Source organism: Sturnira hondurensis, unplaced genomic scaffold, assembly GCF_014824575.4.
Source record: "Sturnira hondurensis isolate 20B ecotype Veracruz unplaced genomic scaffold, ASM1482457v3 Scaffold0004152, whole genome shotgun sequence".
Lineage (NCBI taxonomy): Eukaryota > Metazoa > Chordata > Mammalia > Chiroptera > Phyllostomidae > Sturnira > Sturnira hondurensis.
In genome coordinates, this window is record NW_028076783.1 from 5,323,529 (window position 1) to 5,343,584 (window position 20,056).

At 45.3% G+C, this 20,056-nt stretch overlaps 1 protein-coding gene across 2 annotated transcripts in view; it reads left to right on the top strand.

Annotated features, from left to right (window-relative positions):
- The first annotated feature begins 6,918 nt into the window (after positions 1-6,918).
- The window catches only part of GLRA1 (glycine receptor alpha 1), a 73,367-nt gene continuing 60,229 nt past the window's right edge, over positions 6,919-20,056 (top strand). For both annotated transcript variants that reach the window (XM_037044848.1, XM_037044849.1), the window contains exon 1: positions 6,919-7,797. In XM_037044848.1, the coding sequence (XP_036900743.1) occupies positions 7,742-7,797 (56 nt within the window). In that variant the 5' untranslated portion in view covers positions 6,919-7,741. The remainder of the gene's footprint in view (positions 7,798-20,056) is intronic.

Below are 20,056 nucleotides of genomic sequence, written 5' to 3' on the forward strand. Positions count from 1 at the left end.
GGACTCAGAAAAGGAACAATGGCCTCTGCCAGCACTTCTGTCTGAGAGAAAGCTACCCCTCCATCTCTTGCCCTGATGCCAGACAATTCAATTCCTCCCCCCAGTGCTGGAGCTCAGAGGGAATGATTCCAAGTAAGTAATGATTCCAGTTCATGCCTGGGACTCCAACTCACTCAGCCACAATCCTTGCTGGTTTAAAGCCAGAAGTTATGGGGACTTCTCTTCCTGACACTGGAACCCTGGGCTGGGGGCCATGTGTGGGGCTGGAACCCCTTGCTCCTCAGTGGGGGACCACTGCAACTGAGGTATCCCTCCCAATTTTTATCTGCTACAAGTGGATGTGAGACCAGCCCGTTCTGTATCTCTGCTCCTCCTGGCAGTCTCAGTGCGGCTTCTTCTTTATGTCCTTAGTTAATAACTTCCATTTAGCTAGATTTTAGGCAGTTTTGAATGATGGTTGTTCTGTAGGTAAGCTGTAATTTTGATGCGGTTGTGGGAGCTTCCAAGTACTGTCTTTACCTACGCCTCCATCTTGACTGGAAACTTGGAAGGACACTATTAAACAGTACATTTCAAAATACCTCTAAGGATCTCATATTTTAACTAAAAAACATTTCGAACTGAATAATATTGAAAATATAACAACTTATGGTATGTAGCTATAGTAAAGCCAAGGAGAAAATACAAAGATTTTATTTTTTTTCAAGGTTAAAAATCAATTATCTGAGCATCCATTTCAAAAAGCCAGAAAAAAAAAAAACAAGCAAATCAATCACCCCACCCAAAGAAATGCATAAGTTGAGAGAAAAACAAATAGAAAACAAATTCATAATATAGAAAAAACTTTTAAAATAGTTATTGGAAATGACCAATAAAATGGCTAATCCCCTAGAAAAATAATAAATAAAGCACAAATTACCATTATGACAATTGGTATTGTAGATGTCACTACAGACTTTGTAAACTAACAAGATAAGAGGATTATAGCAATTTTATGCAAACACACATGGAAATTTATATTAAATGCCTAGAAAAAATACAATTTACTAAAACCAACACAAGAAGAATACCTGATCATAATAGTCCTATATCTTTTAAATAAATTGAATTTATAAATAAAAATCTTTCACTAAGTAACATCCAGGCCCAGATGGCTTTGCCAATGAATACTTCCAAACTTTTTAAAAAATAAATAACTACCATCTATGTAGACATTTCTAAAGAATAAAAAATAAAAAAATATCCACAGCTTGTTGATGAAGCCACTACTATCTTAAAACCATAGGTCAGCCCCATTCATGAATAAAGATTATTTTATTTAGTCAAAAACAAGTAAAATAGATATCATGAAAATTAAATAATAGACACCTTCAGTGGATAATGACTGGGAGGGAACATGAGGCAGGCTCCTACAGTGCTAGTGATGTTCTCTATCGTGATACGGATGCATCCATTTTTTAATCAGTGATCAAAGTGGAGGCACTTCCTATGTGGTTATCTCCATTTTAAAGATGCAGTACAGGAGCCTCTTTCCGTCACCCCCTCCCATCTAGCAAAACTGATTACGCTCTTCTTGTGCTTCGTGTGTATAATTCCTTACACAGAGAAGGCACTTAATAAATATTTGTTAAAAACTGAACAAACCTCAGCCCAGGGTTAGACATGCATCCAGAATTTAATATGTATGTACCTTTTTAAGCAAAGGAATGAGCCACTTAATGAAAACTCAGAAGGAAAAAAAAAAGTCCTCTGCCAAACCTTCTTCATATCAAAAGTCCTTGTGGAGGAAGAAGATGAAAGACCCAAGAAGAGGAACTGACTGAATAAACATGAAATAGGAGTTAAGGGCAGACTGGGAGGAAAGTAGGGGAAAGACTCAGAGATGTTGTGAGGGAAGGATGGGGATCAAGCACAAAGAGATCATTGAAAGTTTCACAAGGATGTCAAGCTGCTAGACCTCAGAGGACAAGTATAGACCTGGCTGCAAAAAAAAAAAAAAAAGAAAATGGAGAGTCTGTGAGCAGAAAGCCAAGGTCTAATCAGCTTGATACGAAGCTTTTCTTCCTCAGTGGTTCTACTTCCTCTTCTTATATTTCAGGTCTCTGTGTAAAGGGTTGGGAGCCGTGACTTGAGAGGCAGGAGTCCCAAGTTCTAGATTCAGCTTTGTGGTGGTACCTCAAGCCAGTCATGCCACTGTCTTGGCCCCTGGGTGACTAATATACAAGGGACATTCTATCAGGGTTTTATGCATCTACTTCTCATGACTAAAAATTCTCCTGGTGCCACTGACTTCCCAAGTGGTTCTGAGGTCTCTTCTTTAAAGCACAAAGAACAGACTATTTCTTTGCAATGCCAAAAAAAAAAAAGATAACAAGTGCATCTCTAAGTTGGATTAGAAAAGGATGGCAGCTCCTTGGATAAAAGGCTCTTCCATAGTCTCACTTTCAGACCTATATTCATCATCATGCTTCAGCACAATTAGGCAAGTTATATGGCCGCTCCAAATATCCATCTCTCTTTACAAAGTGTCGTTGAAACCTGTCAAAGCAGTGTGGAAGTATCCAGCACTCTCCTCTGTGAATGTCATTATGGCTGGAGGCTTGGCATTGTGTTAATTACATTAGCTGGCTAGGAGCAGCGCGTAATCTTACCTGATTAACACTATTCCTTCCCCTTCTTTCCTCCCTTCAGGCCCTCTCCAAAAATCTTTTTTTCTTCTTTCACTTATTCAACTCTTTCATCTTTGCAAGAAATATTTACTGAGCACTTCCTATGTGCCAGGCCCTGTGCCAAGTGCTAGATGTAGGTATATCAGTAACAGGCAAGGTAGAGTCCCTTCCCTTGGAGATTTCCTTGAGCTTCTCTTGCATGACCTTCACCTTAGTTGGAGCAAAATACAGTGAAAAGACCCTTTACCCCTAATTAGGGTACCTGTATTCTTGCTCCAATTTTGCTACTAGTCTAAGGGGTAAGTCCCTTAACTTGTCTGGATATAACTTTGCTCTTCTGTAAATAAAAGTGTTGAACAAGAGCAGTGTGTAAGAACCTCTTAGACTGAATGCCAGCCTGTGAGCCAAAAGATTGCTGGTTCGATTCCCAGTCAGGGTATGTGCCTGAGTTGTAGGCTGGGTCCCCAGCTGGGGGTGTGCAAGAGGCAACGGATCAATGTATCGCTCACATATCAGTGTTTCTCTCCCTAACTTTCCCCCTCTCTAAAAATAAATAAATAAAATCTTTTTTAAAATAGAAAAAAGAATCTCTCACATAGGTTTTTCTCTAGTAGCTCCTAACTAACCTCCTTGCTTTCCTTTTGCCCCTTCCCTCCACATTTATTTTATTTTAAACACAGCAACCATACTAATCTTGTTAAAATGTTAAGTCAGATCTTGTTACTCCTCTGCTCACATCCCCCAGTGGGGCTCTGCCAAAATAAAACCCAAATTCCTTACTGTGTCCTGAAGGTAGCACATGACCTAGCTCCCAACTACCTCTCTGACCTGGGACTCTTCCTTCCCTCACTCCCCCAGGCACACTGGTCTCCTTGGTGTTTCCTGCACACTCTAAGCACACTTCTCTCTCAGGGCCTTTGCATGTGCTTTGCCACTGCACGGGAAGCTCTCCCTCCCCTCCCCCAGCTTTGCATGAATCATTCCCTGACTTCCTTCAGTCATGTGCTCCATTGTGTCCTCAGAAGGCATTTCCTGATCTGACCACCCTATATGATATAGCCCCTTTGTGTCACTCTGTGGCCCTTTACCATACTTCTTTCTTTTCGATCCTTATAATATATCATAATTTACTTATTTATCTTCTGTTTCCCTCCACTAGAAAATACACACCATTAGAATAAGGATCTTACCTACTTCATTCCCTGCTGTATCCCTAGTGTCTAGAACGGTGCCTGACATGTACTAAATGCTCAGTGAATGTCTGCTGGACTAATGAAGAAATGAATCTCCTCTAATAATAAAGTAAGTCTTGGTGTGCATCAAAATTTATTCATACTTAGCAGGATTCAAATCTGGCTACTGGGACCTACAAGGGGCCAGTCAAGTATCAGAATTAAGCTACACAGAGTACTTACAGATAGAACCGGACCATCATCAGAAGCCAGTTCATTCCTTTCCACTCAGACTTCGGTTTCATCACATGGCAGTCACAATGAGATCAGACCTTAATACCATTTCTTTTAAGCAGCTTCACATGGTAAGAGGAGTAGGCATTACTGTCCTCATTTGACTGAAGCCCAGAATTTTGGTCATTTGTCCCACATCAGCCAGCCTTTTCAAGGCAGATATATAATAAGAACACAAATCCCTGACCTCCAAGCCTATTGTTGTTTATTTTCTTTCTTTTTTAAATCCTCACCTGAAGATATGTTTTTTAATTGATTTTAGAGAGAGGAGAAGAAAGAGAGAGAAACATCAATCAGTTGCCTCCTATATGTGCCCCAGTCAGGGATCAAACTCGCAACCAGGTATGTGCCCTGACAGGGGTTCAAACCCACAACCTTTTGATGTACAGGACAATGCTCCAACCAACTGAGTCACCCAACCAGGGCTACAGCTGTTTGTTTTCAACAGTGATGCAGACTGGAGGACCTGCGTGCACTATTTATAGGCATGAGGAATACATGAGGTATGGGATAAAAAGTGCACATTCACAATCATGAGGAACTTTTTCCACTGAACCTCTGAAGTGATTGCATGCTCCAGGGGTTCAAAGTACTATTGATATTACACATTGTCACATCCCCAAAGCTTGGCACATGCTCAATTCATGTGTGCTGATTAAATAAAAGTAGCAGCCTCATATTCAATGGAAGCTCACTAGATAATAATTACTCTCAGGTAATAATTACTCTCATCACCTGCACAGGCCACAGCCTCCACAGCCTTGGAGACATTCACACCCACAAAGAGCAAAACCAACACACACACACACACACACACACACACACTCAGCATCCCTTGAAGGAGAAGGAAAATAAAAAGTGACATCTCCCCACTGTATCCACGCCTGCCTGAACAGGTGCTTGCCAGCCAGGTGAGGAGTGAGGACAAAGTTGCCAGTTCACAGATACCAAAGTTGGTTTGGTATCTCTGGGGCATAATAATGACACACACAGATGAATACACACACAGAGAGGGGCAAAAGTAGGTTTACAGTTGTGAAACCCAGAGTTTATTCTGGTATTATTATTTATTCATTATGTTATTTTCCATATGAACAACTGTAAACCCATGTTTGCCGCACCCTGTATGCCTATCTGGACAGAGACCCATTTACAAACACAAATGCACAAATACCCATGTATACCCACATTCATTATAATTTGGCAGAATACAAATTACAACTCAATTTACATACACAGAAATATACATGGTTGTCTCCCCCAAGCATACTCACAAATACACATGCACAGGTATACAAACACATTCACAAAGATAATGTTTACCTCAAGGCATGACTGCAAGAAGTATGTGAGATTATGTGACATGCACACTAATACCTGGCACGTAGAAGACATGCTAATAAAGGTTAGTGATCAATAGATACATAACACAAATTTGTATCAGATTTATGTGAATACCCACCTTCAAAGAAAATTTCCTTTCAGTCACTACTCAGAACCTCATGGAAATTCAAAGTAGCTCATTACTGTTCTGGTGCATAGGAGCCAATAAGACAGCAAGTAATGTGGGGCGTACTGCACCCCAGGGGATGGAAGAGGCTGGCAAACAAAGCTTTCCAGATTTTTTTTTCTGGGGAAAAGGCCTGGGCTTGGATGAAGCTGAACTGTTAAGAATTATTTCAGAGAGAACCAGTCTCCAACAACTCAAGAGGAGTTCCTAAAGAAACTGGGTAAGGGGGTGGGGGGCGCTCAGTGGGCTGGGAGGAAGGAACCCTGGAGTCCCAGCCAGTTCAAATCAGCCAGAAAAACCTGCAGGGTTTTTAAAACCTGCAGAGGCCATTAATCCACTAAAGTCCAGGAGCTTGAAGAAAATCTGATTAACTCCACCTCCCCAGCTGAGCTCTGGAGTGAAATGTATAGCTGGTTTCCGAGACCCAAGTAAGGTAGGAAAACAGAGAAACAGGAGAACGAAAATGCAGGGAATGAGAGTGGTAGATGCTGAATACCTGTATGTACAACTTGGCTCTACTGTTATTTTGGAGCAAGCCACAGCTCTGCATGGCTCTGTGTCCCCAGCTTGTGAGATGTAAATACAACTGTCTTCTGTGCAGCTGGAAGATAGCATGTCTTCCTTATCTCCCGAACAGCAGTAAGGCCAGGACAGGGGGAAATTCCTCAAGGAATTTCCCCTTTATTTTCCTGCTGCAGTGGCCCTAGGGGGAGAGGGCGGGGAGAAGAATGTCTTCTTTTATTGACTAGGCTTCTCTTGGAAACCTCTCCTTTTTCTTGGGGCCAAATATTATAACTTCGGAGCTCTAAAGAAACTCCTGGTTCTGGCTCAATTCTTCCCATTTAAGGTGATAAACTGAGTCCAGAAGCATGTCTGAACTGGGGCCTGTGGGTTTGTTTTATTCACATGCAACTACATTCTTTAAAAAAAAAAAACAACAACAATGTATTGTTTTTTGAGACCTCCAGAGATTAACTCCATAACCTCCTCCACCCCACCACTCCCACGCAAAGGAGAGGGAGAAGCGATCTCAACCAGCACTCTAAGCGTTAAACTAAACCCAGAGTCTAACACCCAATTGGTCAAACGCTGGGAAAAGATCTGGTTTTTGCTATCGTTGGCCAATGAGCAACTCCAGTGGGAGGGTTTGAAGATACTAAGGAGTTTTCCCCCCTTTTTTCTCTCCTCCCCCTCCCATCAGCCATCGCCTGCCCCCCCTTCAATCCCCAACGCCGCCAGTTTGTTAAATTAATGCAGTAAGAAACTCTGAAGATCTGAAGGAGTCTTGGCCAAAGGAAGATGGGCGAGCTCGGAAAACCAAGATGTATCTGAAGCCTAGGGCTCCTGAGCCCCGCGGAATCGCCATGGACCCTAGCAGCCCCTGAAACTTACCCTGAGCTCGCTCACGTCTGCAGCTCCGAGCGATGGGACATCTTTCCTGCAGCGATCATAACTTATTCGGCGGGGACCAGAGAACAGGAATCTCAAGGCGACGGCAGACAGACACACAGGCAGGGGAAGGAGATTCCGGGACTCGGTCTCGATGCGCCAGCCTGGCACATTCCCCGGCATCTAACTGAAGGCAGCACCATCCATCGCTTCCCCTCGCCCCTATCCCCGCTTCAGGCCAGCCCAGGGGCATTAAGCCCCACTCTAGCCAAGATGCTCACCCAATCTAACAGTCCGCGGCCAGCGCTCTGATCTCCACGGAAGATTCTTTTTTCTTGCATGGAGCTGGCCGTTTAAAGAGAAAAACGGGTAAAAAAGAAAATATACCCACCCTCAAACGTGCCTCCCCAGCGCCGCAGGGAGCCAACAGACACGCTGGAGTTTAACAAACAGCAATACTCTTCGCGCTCCCGAAAAGCAGGGCTGGACGCTCTCCGCGGTGCTGAAACGCTTCGCGGCGGCTGCTGTCCCCGGTACCTACAGCCCCCTGGCTCCAATTTCCCCTGGGGCTTACCCTCTGTGCCCGCTTCCCCACCTCCCCTTAGCATCTGGATTATTTTTCAACAGTGCTCGCTGGTTTTATAAGTATCAATTTGAAACATTTTTGGCCCCATAACTCGTGGACTACAAAGCACAAGGACCTGAAAATGTACAGCTTCAATACTCTTCGACTCTACCTTTGGGAGACCATTGTATTCTTCAGGTATGCAATTTTCTACTAACCACATCGCTCTGATGGAAATGGGGGAAAGAAGCACGGAAGCTAACTCTGTCCGTGATCCCCTCATTTGGGGGGAGGGGTATCATATGCCGCGGCAATCGGGTCCTTCCATCCCCCGCTCCCCCCTCCCCAGCCCCGCCCGCAGGGTGTCTGGCTTGTGCGTGGAGGTCTGAGACAGTCGTTGCTCCTGGCAGCTGTTCGCCTGTTTCTTGTGATTTGTTTGCCCTTCTGCCTGCTACACCCCCACCCCATCTATGGCCCCCAGCCCCCTGCATGTTGGCTCTCACTCAGCTGGGGACTTTAAGGGGAAGCTTTAGGAGTTACTCAGTTTAATTAGGACTGCATTCTCTCTAACCGCAGTGCCGAAAACCTCAGCTCCCCCGTCTGGGGGAGCCAAGTGACAACTAGCGGCGACGGGGGAGGTTGCACTGGAACTCACTGGACATAAAACATTTCATTTTCTCTCCCTTTTTTTTTTTTTTTTGCTGTTGTTGTTTTCTTTTTCTGTGGATTGTGGGAGCGTGCTTGCTGAGGCTTAGTGCTTGGAAATGATAGTGTGATGACCTCAGTTTGTAAAGTCCTGAACTTGGGTACACAGTGGATCTATTTAGAAACAGATTCTGGGAAACATTTCCCTCTTGAAACTTTGACTCTCCTCTCCTCACCTTTCTAAACTCTACTTCGTTCGCTGAAGGTCCTGAACTGATGGGCAACTCCTGTTTGTGTTTTGTTTCTTAATTTATGTCTATCCCTGACTCAGTAGCTGAGTTTCTCACCCATTTTCTCCCAGGTTAAAATTCTCTTCCTACAGGCATAGCATGTAGGTTTGTATGTTAATACAAGCAAAAAGTGAAAAATTGCCTCTTCAGGAAGCATTGAAATGGATAGTCCTTGTGAAAGTGGGTGAATGATACTATCTTCAGAGGTGGTTATGATAGATTCCATTTACATGAATTGAAAAAATTATCCTTCTTCCATGACCTGCAGGGATCATTAATCTTCCTCATTTTAGATGCCTGCCTCTCATGTTTTCCCATGGCAAAGGACCAACAGTCATTTGAAAAACCTACACTAGGCTGCTTTTTAAAATAGGTAACAGCCAAATACTATTCCCCCTGTCATAAACCAGTAAATAATTCTTGAATTTGGGGGGTTTTAGCATTGTAGAGAACTCTGCATGTGAATGGTTGGTTTGACTAACTGTCGGATGGACTATTACATGAACGACACCTCCCCCTAGACTGTAAGGGTCTACACATAAGCCTTTCTTCATGTCTTTCTCTTGAGATGAAGAAAAGACCCCTCTCCTCTGAGCTACCCAATGTTTAAAGCTTCTAATCTCCAGTTTAAATAATCCTTTGATAGGCCACAGTCCTGCCTACAGCTCAGAATGCAAACAGCCAGGGAGTCAGATAAAATGGGGGGAAAAAGTGCAACAATCCAGGGCCTTGTGAAATGTACCAACTTGGTGGGGGAAAGGGCAGAAAGTATCCTCTGCCCTTTTAATCTAAGAATACCAAATCATTTCTCCCCTTCATACACAGTAGAACTATAAAATGCTGTGGAGGTGGAATTCTTGGTAACATTTGTATGCAAATTGAGTCTCTGTTTGGCATATGGAGCAGAACTGAACCAGAGAGATTAAAGAGCAAATTAATAAGACCAAGCACATCACCTCCACCCAACTCCTTTTTTCTCGATGAATAGTATGTAATGTTTGATTTTATTCTTCTAGACGTCATCCTTCAAAAGGGAAACCCAGTCTAAAAGGTCTGCATGGTAATCATCTTGATAAGGTTATGAATGTACCATGTTAATACTTTANCCCCAATGTTTAAAGCTTCTAATCTCCAGTTTAAATAATCCTTTGATAGGCCACAGTCCTGCCTACAGCTCAGAATGCAAATAGCCAGGGAGTCAGATAAAATGGGGGGAAAAAAGTGCAACAATCCAGGGCCTTGTGAAATGTACCAACTTGGTGGGGGAAAGGGCAGAAAGTATCCTCTGCCCTTTTAATCTAACAATACCAAATCATTTCTCCCCTTCATACACAGTAGAACTATAAAATGCTGTGGAGGTGGAATTCTTGGTAACATTTGTATGCAAATTGAGTCTCTGTTTGGCATATGGAGCAGAACTGAACCAGAGAGATTAAAGAGCAAATTAATAAGACCAAGCACATCACCTCCACCCAACTCCTTTTTTCTCGATGAATAGTACGTAATGTTTGATTTTATTCTTCTAGACGTCATCCTTCAAAAGGGAAACCCAGTCTAAAAGGTCTGCATGGTAATCATCTTGATAAGGTTATGAATGTACCATGTTAATACTTTAAGCAAACTGGTGGTGGCCTGTCAGGAAGCATCACTCTGCATCAGCTTCCCCGCCACGGGTCACGATGTGTGCGAGCGACAATGGAGATGGGCTAAGGCTCTGTGTGTTTACAAGGAGAGAGAGTCATGATGACGGAGAGCTGGGAAGGGACCAGCGCCGCTGCACTTTCAACACACAGAAATGGCTTCAGCATTGGAGGAGTCAACACTGTTTCAGAGATAACCTGAAACATAAAATAATAAAAATGAGAAGTGAACTAGGGAAATGCCCTTAGCAATTTTTCATAGAGGTGAAAAAATGGGTTATAGGGAGGAAAACTATTATCATTGTGTAATTGGCATCATCATTTCCAACTCTCTCATTTTCTAAATTTTAGGTTAAAAGTAAGAAAGCACTAAAATCTGGGGGCTCCATAGAATGCATGTGGGGGTAAACAGGGACTGACAGTCCCTAGAAGGTTCTGTGTGAATAACCCCTCCCCCCACAAGGGACAGGTGTTGTGTTAGGATGAACCAATCCAATCGTCTCAGGCACCCAGGTATTCCTTATATTAAATGATACCAGCTGCTCACCTTGTTGGGGAAACCTGGGGGCTAGAAAAGGGAAACTCGGTAGCAGAAGTACTGCTGCATCAGCACGTAACTAGGGAGATGGCAATGATGACAGGGAAACAAATAAAACAACAATCAGAGTTCTCGAGGCAGAAACCTCATCTGGTGCCAACAATCGAGGCCTCAGAAAGAGCTGAGGGGGACAGAGACTGGGGTCCTGGGAGTCAGACAGCACTGCGGTACTCATCAGCTAGGTCCCCATAAGTAAAAAGAGGCAGTTTGGCTGAAGTTCCTATTCTAATATTTGAAAAGCCTGTGGGTCTAAAATTCTAAGAGTGACATTTTAGTATAACCTAAATTTTGTCTCTTTATTTTTATCAATGGGGATGGCACTTTATATCCAAACTGGTCAAAAATAACAGGCAGCAAAAATAACAGTTTCTTAATGGTAGAAGTGCATTCCTTTCTAAACAAGGGAACTTGCTTTGATTCCCAGAGCCCTTAAAGAGGTTTATGGGTGGAGAGGGACCAGGGTAACCCCCACATTTTCTCACCTCAGTAACTCAAACAGACCCATGGTAAATAACCACATCTCAACCTCAGCACCACTGGCAGTTTGAACTGGACAATTCCTTGTTAGGAGGGCTTTTCTGTGCATTGTAAGATGTTCAGCAGCATCCTTGGCACCAGAGCACCCCTTCTCCAGTTGTAACAACCAAGAACCCCTTCCGACCCTGCCAGAAATCCAGGTTTGGGGGACAAAATTGCCTATATTGAGGACCACTGGTATGGAGTAATGACTATTGAATCCACTGCACTGATGCACTAATTATAATGAGAAAAGTCTAGTTTCCTTGAGAAAATATCCCTCATGAAACACATAAGCACCCCAGGGAAGCAAAAAGAGGCCTAGCTCATGCTTGAGAAGGGAACAAAGGCAGAGGACCTAAACCAGGTCTGAGCTGTGGGTGGCTTTCCCCAAAGATGACAGCTTTTCATTAGGTGCCAGTTCCACCTGCCATCCCAGGAATGGTCCCTTGCTCAGGGTTTTGGACTGAACGTGGCACACACTTGCTAAGAAAGGTCACCCAAACCTTGAAGGGAACATGTTTCTCTGCTCAGTGGGGTCAAAGGAACAGAGCAAATAGGTATTTTTTCATATCTCAGTCCTGAAAAAGCAGCCAGTTGAAAGGCAAATGTGCTTTCCATTGAGGCAGCCCCTCTGGCTTCCTGGCCTTCAAGCTTGCTGAGAGGGCCAGGCGACCAAACCGGTCTTTCCTCCTGGAGCATAGCGGTATGAAACCTCCCCCACTGCATTCTGGGCACTGCAGAAAGTGTCTAGGAGCTACTGAAGTGGGTCAAGGACTTTTTCCTAAGGAAAGAAGCCCCTGGGGCAGGTTTTCAGTAGGGCTCATCAAAATGTCACCCTACCCATTTGGGAGGCCTCAGGAACCCTGAGAGGAAAGACCATTGTGTCTTCTGTCCCCATGGGATAGCTTGGACAAGGACTCTAGGGTGGTAAACAGGGTTATGGTTCGGCACATACCTTCTGCATATTTGCAAAACTGATAATGACCTTTCAGGGGTGTGTAGGGAATTTGTTTTGGAGACCACCCTGGGAAAGAGGTCGCAACCACGTGGTGCAGTGGAAGAGCAGCTAGGCTGTGATCTGAGAGCCCCTCTGGAGTCACTCTGCCCCCACTCTGCAGCATGGCTTTGACAGGGCTCCTTCCCCTGTGAGGACTCAGTTTTCTTACGGGTGAACTCAAATGACTGGTTCCAACAGCTCTGAGTCCCCTCCAGTTGCGCATCAGGTCTTTAAGAGAGGCAGAGGCTGGGGCCCACAAAGGCTCAGAGTGAAGCTGCTTCACTGCTGATGCTGCCTTCATTTCTTGACCAGGCATTTATGCGTCATGTGCTCATGTGTCCAGTCCAAAACTAGGCACTCCACAGGGGAGACAGAGGTAACAGACGCCACAATCCCTGTCCTGGCAGGAAGGGGAGGCTCGGCTCCCTTCAAAGCTACATCAAAACCTTTCTTCTCCTTCAGAGGGCCCGCAGAGCCCAGCCAGCCTGTGCGCGGCCTGCAACAGCACCACATTCATGTGGGCGTCATTAACTTTATTTCCTTCATCGGCGGACAGGAGCCAGAATGATTTCTAAGATGGATGGCACTGCCTCCCATCTGGCCATCTTGACGCTATTCTGCAGGTTTTCTGCTGCGTGAGACAAAGTGGCCTTGGTCCAAAGGTCAGAAGACCTGGGAGCCAGAATTTAGCGTGTGGCATGACCTTGAGAGGATTCTATGACCTTTCTGGCCTCAGTTTCCCCAGCCAAAAAAAAAAAGAGAGAGAGAGAGAAGGAAATGCACAAGTCATTTTGTCTAAAATAATTGTTAGCTGTGTCAGCCAAGGGCAATACTCTCTCCCAACCTCCTCCATAATACAATGGGTTTGAGTACAGCTATCAGCATATTTTAATTATTACAAGAAAGAACAACACTGAATTATATTCAGGCTCAGCCATCTGAAAGAATTCAAGACCTCACTAACAACTTCATTCTCTGGGGAGTTACCCCAACCTAGAAACNTGACCTTTCTGGCCTCAGTTTCCCCAGCCAAAAAAAAAAGAGAGAGAGAGAGAGAAGGAAATGCACAAGTCATTTTGTCTAAAATAATTGTTAGCTGTGTCAGCCAAGGGCAATACTCTCCCAACCTCCTCCATAATAGAACGGGTTTGAGTACAGCTATCAGCATATTTTAATTATTACAAGAAAGAACAACACTGAATTATATTCAGGCTCAGCCATCTGAAAGAATTCAAGACCTCACTAACAACTTCATTCTCTGGGGAGTTACCCCAACCTAGAAACAATTACTGACAGATCCCATAAATATGTCAGTTTCCCCAGAAAATGCCGCATGTGATGAGAAAATACAGTGCCTGATCACCACTCTTATAGATCTCAAGAATGGCCTGAGAAGGAGAGCAAAGTTTCCTGTAGTTTTTTATCAGTGATTCTGTTTGGCTTTTTCTCCCACATAAAGACTATGTTTTAAATTTTTGTTTACCAAACCCCATTCATAAATAACTTATTTTCCTTCACTCTATTAATCAGAGCCATACATAACTGCCAGAAATACAAACACCATAAGATAGGCAATGTCGCTATACTGAGTTGACCTAAGAAAAAACAAAAGTAAAGGCATACGATGCTTTCAGTTAGTCTATAAAGCCTTGTCAGAAGTGTTAAATATGCAGTTTCTTAAAGTCTTTGAAATGTTTCAGATGGATTTGGAGTCCTCATTACTATTTCATGAACACCCTTTGTACCCAGGGACCCCATTTAGAAAACATTAGATTTGATTTATTCTAATTGCTCCAAGAGAAGAATTGGAGTAAATGGATAGATTAATTTTTTAATGTATATATGCAAATTCTGAGTCGATGCCATTTCAAACTCTCTGGTAGATCTGTCACATGGTGAAAGGGGCCACGTCAGTGGTAGTGAGCGTCCCTGTCAATGGAGTTATGCAAGCAGAGGCTGGGCATACACCTTCCAGGAGGGATGTATGAGAAATATGAACTGCTTTTATTGGTTGAGACTTGTAATTTTCTACAACAAAGTAAACGAAACACAGATCAGAAGCAAATCTTCATGATACTTAAGTTCCTCCTTTGCTGATTTCCAAATTACCATCTGATCTCTGTAAGTTCTCTGGTGCTGTAAACACATACTCCCACCTTTTTCTTCTTTAAAAAGGTTTGTATTGCCCTGGCTGGTGTAGCTCAGTGGATTGAGCACGTGCCTGCAAATCAGAAGATCGTGGTTCGATTCCCAGTCAGGGCACATTCCTGGGTTGCAGGCCAGTTCCCAGCAGGGGCCATTTCCCAGCAGGGGATGCACGAGAAGCAACCATACATTGATGTTTCTCTTCCTCTCTCCTTCCCTTCCCCTCTAAAAATAAATAAATAAACATTAAAAGGGGTTGTATTGTGAAAGGGGCAATGACCACACACACATACCATGCAACAAAGGATTATTGAAATGAAATCATCTCCATTATGTAAGAGCCTGATTGTATGCAATGAGAACACCCTCAGAAGAAGAGACTTGTCAGAGACAGAAGGACCAACGGAAAATGCACTGGTCTGTGGACATGCAGGCACGGGTGGTGTTCGCAGGATGGGCGGCTGGGATGGCTGAAGGCCTCTTAGCCCTGAACTGCCGCCGTCTCTCCTGAACCAACCCCCTGTGAAGCCTAATGCACAACTGATAACACCATACAGCTGGCCAGCAAGTCCACTGAGAAAGCACAGTGGAAGGGAACAATGCCCAGAGATGCCAGGGGAGGGGGTTAGCACACTGCCTGTGCTTTGTAGTCCAATCCCTTCTGAGGGAAGCTGAGGCCCCAAAGCTTTTGAAACTCTTTATAAAGGATCCCTTTGTGGTTTTCTGAAGTTGATATTGTCCCAGTCTCCCGAGGCTAATTCAGTGCAATTAGATTACCACTCTCTGCCTTTGAATTCAGCTGTTTTTCAGTGTCTGTTGCTAAATGAGTTTGCAATCTTAAGAGGGAGCTGCTGACAGTCAATCCCAGCCATGAAATGGGCAGCGCTGCCTCCTGCTTCATGTACTGGGCAACCCACAGGCACCTATAGAACCAGCCTCTGATCCCTTCCTCACTAGGTCCACCCTTCAGCTCCCACTCATCAACCCCCAGAGAACCACACTTTCCTTCCGTGTCTTACGAACCAACAGAATCATGGAGACATAGGGCATTCCCTAATTCAACAGTTCTCAAATCTAGCTGTGAGGAATCCTAGAACACACTTTCCTACCGTCATACTAGGCTACTGACACAGAATCTCTCAGGATCTGGGCCCGAAACTTGGAATGTTTATGAGAGTCTCTAAGTCAGTGCTTTTCAAACTTCATGGAAGTGCTGAGTCAGACTCAGGGGGATGGGGGCGGGGCCTGAGAGTCTACATTTCTAACAGTCCCCAGATGATGCTCTTGCTCCAGGACCAAAGGTGTGAGTAGCAAGGCTCCAAATCATTCTGCCTGGGGCTCCTGATGGGCCCTTATATTTTGCAAGTGAAAGGATACATGACTCCCCCCACACCCACTGGTTACAGAGGGAATGGCAGAGCTCCCAAAGCCCAACCCAACTGCGCATGTCCCCACACTTGTTCCTGTCAAGTCCACGTGGCCTGGACTCTGCCACTGCACTTTCCTCCCTTCAGCCCTCTCACACACTGTCCACCCCCCGAACCACATGCACACCCCTCAAGAAGGGCTCCTCAGGGAGTGATCCACAGCCCCTGAAGTCCTGATGCCCCCAAAGCTCTCACTCCCACAGTGGGGAGCTCTCACGTGGTGACATTGCATAAGAGAGGGGTGCCTAGAGAATGGGCTCTGAACCCTGGGACACCACAAGGGGAGTCTGTCAGAACAGATGGAAGAGGCAGGTGCTCAGGAGGGAACCCGTGGGTTCTTTCTCTGAGAATGATGTCAAGCCAGTCTTCCCGTGCACGGTGCACCCACACCCCTGCAGGACCAGAGGCCCACCTCACCCTCCCAGAGGTGCAGAGGCTGCTGCCTGCTCCACTGTCTGTCTGACTTTGACCTATCACCCTGTCCACCAAAGCACCTTAGGATCCTACCCATGGAGCAGGGTAACTGCTCTGACCTTGGGCCTTGAGAGCTGCGTGCTCACTACCGCATGCTCAGTTCTGCAGTGCTCCCTGGCTCCAGAGGACCGTGGCCAGGCCAGGTTGCTGCGGTCCCCACTGCCAGGCCCAAGGGCCATTCCTCGGACAAGAGCCCTTCACAGTTTATAGAGAGTTTCACTTCCATGACCCCATGTGAGTTTCCCAATCACCTTTAGAAAAACAAAACAGTGGTTACGACCTCCATTTTAAAGCTGAGATAACTGAGGCTCAGAGAAGACCACACTGTTAACCTCAGAGTAAAGCCAGGATTCAAAGGCAGAGTTCCTTCCTCCCGGCCAGCCACACTGCCTCTTTCCCCGTCAAGCTGGAATCCATGTATATCCCTGGCTCTCTATGCTCTACATCTATTCCTCTTTATGTGTTCCTCTTAAAGCTGCCCCCCTGTGAGCTGGCACAGATATGAGGCTAACAGCCCTCACCCTCGGCCAGTGGGCTGCAGGGGTGGAAAGAGGCCTATGGGAGAAGAACTGGGAATTTCCCGTCGGCCTTTGCTTTGACAGTGTCATTTCCTTCCAGTTCTTAGCCAGATGGGTATTTCTTTCTCAGTTTGTGATCCTTTTGAATTGTACCATACATGCATACATTCTTTTTTTCTAAGGTCTAAAACTAGATGCAAGCCTAAAATCCCCTTCAATAATGATCTCCAGGTCCATCCCAGCTTTTATTTCTTTAAGGAGCTTCTTACCCGATCACTTTTATTCTGTTTTTATACACATACAAAATGATGATGTATTTATTCCAGCAGTTATACACCCATATGTTGAAACATACTGAATGAAATCTACTGAAATACATATACTATCTATTGCACTATATACTGTCACTTCATGGAGTCATACGCCCATATGGTTCTGCAGTTTGTCCTGTGCGCATGCCAGTGTGTCTCAGGAAGCTGTCCCCTTGGAGCTCCCAGCTCACCTTGGACATTTAACTGAGGCAGGCCACTCTGCCATGGATTTCCCATTGTTTCCAGCCATCGCCCTGTTGATGGGCACTTACGTTTCTTCTAATTTTCCCACCGCAATCAGTGTGACTGGTAATCAGTGTCACAGGGCACCTACATCTTTGTGAACACATGTGACAGCTGTCTGGGCAGATAACAAGAACAAGAGCTGGGACTGCTGGGCCCAGAGCACGACCATCTTCCATGTTAAATAGACACCTCAGGTAGATGCTCCTTCCTTCCGGAACTCTCCTTCCCTGCCCACCTCCTCCCTCATAATGCTCCCTCTCAGCCTTGACTACAACCACTCACTGATAATAACCATTACTGTCAAGTGTTTACTCAATGGTAGGTACTGTGCCAACAACCATATGCTTCATCTCCTAAGCCCACAAAGTCCTTAGACATAAGCACTCTTATATTCCCATTTTACAGGTAACAGACTAAGCCATAAAGAGGTTATGTAACGTGCCCAAAGCCAGACAACTAGTAAGAGGCAGAGCCAGGATTCAAGAACAGGTCTGACCCCAGGAAACACTGTTTTAGCCACCGCTCAACTACTGCACTCCCATCGTTACTCCAAGAATGAGCCAGGGAGGAAGGTGGAGACTGAACTGGATGAGGGGGAGGGGGCAGAGCTGGCCACTCCGGATCATCAAGGGCTAATTGCTTGCAAGTGGTTTCAGACACTAATGAAGTTAACAAACATCCATAACTAGATATGAGTGTTCGGTCTCCATCCTTCACATAGGAGGAAAACGGCACTGACTTCCACCCCGTCCCAGAGCTACGTGGTTGGAGCTCTGAGGGTGGACAGGTGACTGCAGCCCATCCCCCCTTCTCTGTCCCACCTGCCTTGTGACCAAACACTCCATTGGGAAAGCTGTTGAGGATTATGGGAGAGAGCTTCTGACTGAGTTGGGAGGTCAGGAAGAAGGATAGCACATCCTCTGGTCTGTTATTAAATTTTTTAATTGCTACTCCCTAGTACTTAGACCGAAGACCTTTCCAAGCCTCACGCTCTAACCCCAAACACACAGGACGGTGTGTAGCTGGTTTCCCTCTCCGTTCAGTGTGGGAGGTTGGAGAGGCCGCCCAGCCTCCAGCCCTGAAGGCCTCACCGCAAGCTCCAGGCCTGCCACTGGGAAAGCAGCCCCAACTCAGAACACCTCCAGGCCAGGGGCCGGGGGCACACCGGAGAGAGGCAGTGAGGACTGGGCTAGCTCTCCTCCAGGACCATTGCTTAGTGGGTGTCACTTAGTCACAGCCTATGGAAGGCCCAGGCAGTGCTGCCTCGGACACCTGTTCCTAAGAGTCCTCTGAAGGACACCAGGGACGTCCCTGAATGTGCCCCTAGCAGGCCTGTTGCTAGCGGATGGAAAAAATACAACAGACATCCGTGTCTCCTGATATCAGCTCCTGAAATAAACTTGCTGGTTTGTTTGTTTACATAATAAACATTGTACTTGTTTGTTATCAAATATTTAAACCACACAAGGAGATATGTTTGAACTAAAATACTGAGAAATCTTGCTCCCTGGGGTAAATCACTGAAACATTTTGATATTCGTCTCTGCAAATGACTTTAACAGCATGATAACGACAAAAACGTGAGTGCTTCCTACGTACCTGATACCTTTCTAAAAGGTGAATATGTTTTAACCCATGTAATTCTCAGGACAGTCCTGTAAAGTACATGCCACTATTCATCCCTTTTTATGGATGAGGTTACAGACAAAAAAACAGAGAGCTAAAGTACTTTTCCTAGTATTGCTCAGCTTGGAAACAGTGGGGCCAGACGGAAATCCACACGGTCTGGCTTCAGAGAGCCTTTAATTGTTTTGCTACAATGGTGAGCTGTTTCTGTTTTACAAAAATGGTGTTTGTACTAAACACCACGTTCTGCACCTTCCCTTTTTTCGCTTGTCAATACCTTGGGGTTGTACACACAGGTTGACCCCCAGTCACTTTTGCATCTGGGCCGCTTCTGCAAATGCCAGGTCTCAGCGTCACACTGTTCTCAGCTCACTGCAGTCCTGCCCGCACTGCCATTCCCAGGTCCTCTTCCAAATCCCAGCTCCAACGGACTTTCCCTCAGGTTTCTGTAACACGCCACCATTCTCGCCTCTGTACTTCCTCACGTGGCTGTCCATCCCTCCACACCTCTAGAAAAGCCCCTTTCCTCATTTTCCCCATGAAAGACATGCCCCAAGCTTTGGATCCAAGTCCACTTAGTTTTGAATCTTCCCTCTGCCCCTTCCACATGCTATTATCTCTACCCTTTGCTCAAGTAGATAAACAGCACCTTTGGAGTCCTCCCTCTGAGCAGAACACAAACCCTTGACAAATGACATTCCCTCTCCACTTCTCTGGGATCCTAGCCTCCAGGCCCACCCCTCACATTGCTTTCTCCACAAGGAGCCCCCTGGATTGCCACCATCCCTACCCTTGACTGGGCAGGACTCTGTCCTAAATCCCTTTGGAAATGTAGGCTTCCCTTTCGGCACTCAGTTCACTCTAAGTGGCCTTGCGTACACTTAGGTGCCCTAACTTTCCTGCAGAACCATAAGCTCTTCAATGACTAGGAACTTAATGAAGTTCTCGGTGCCTGTGAAAGGCCAACTAGAAGACAAGGGACACAAACTCCGGTGCTACCCAGGGTTTTTAACTGCTCCAC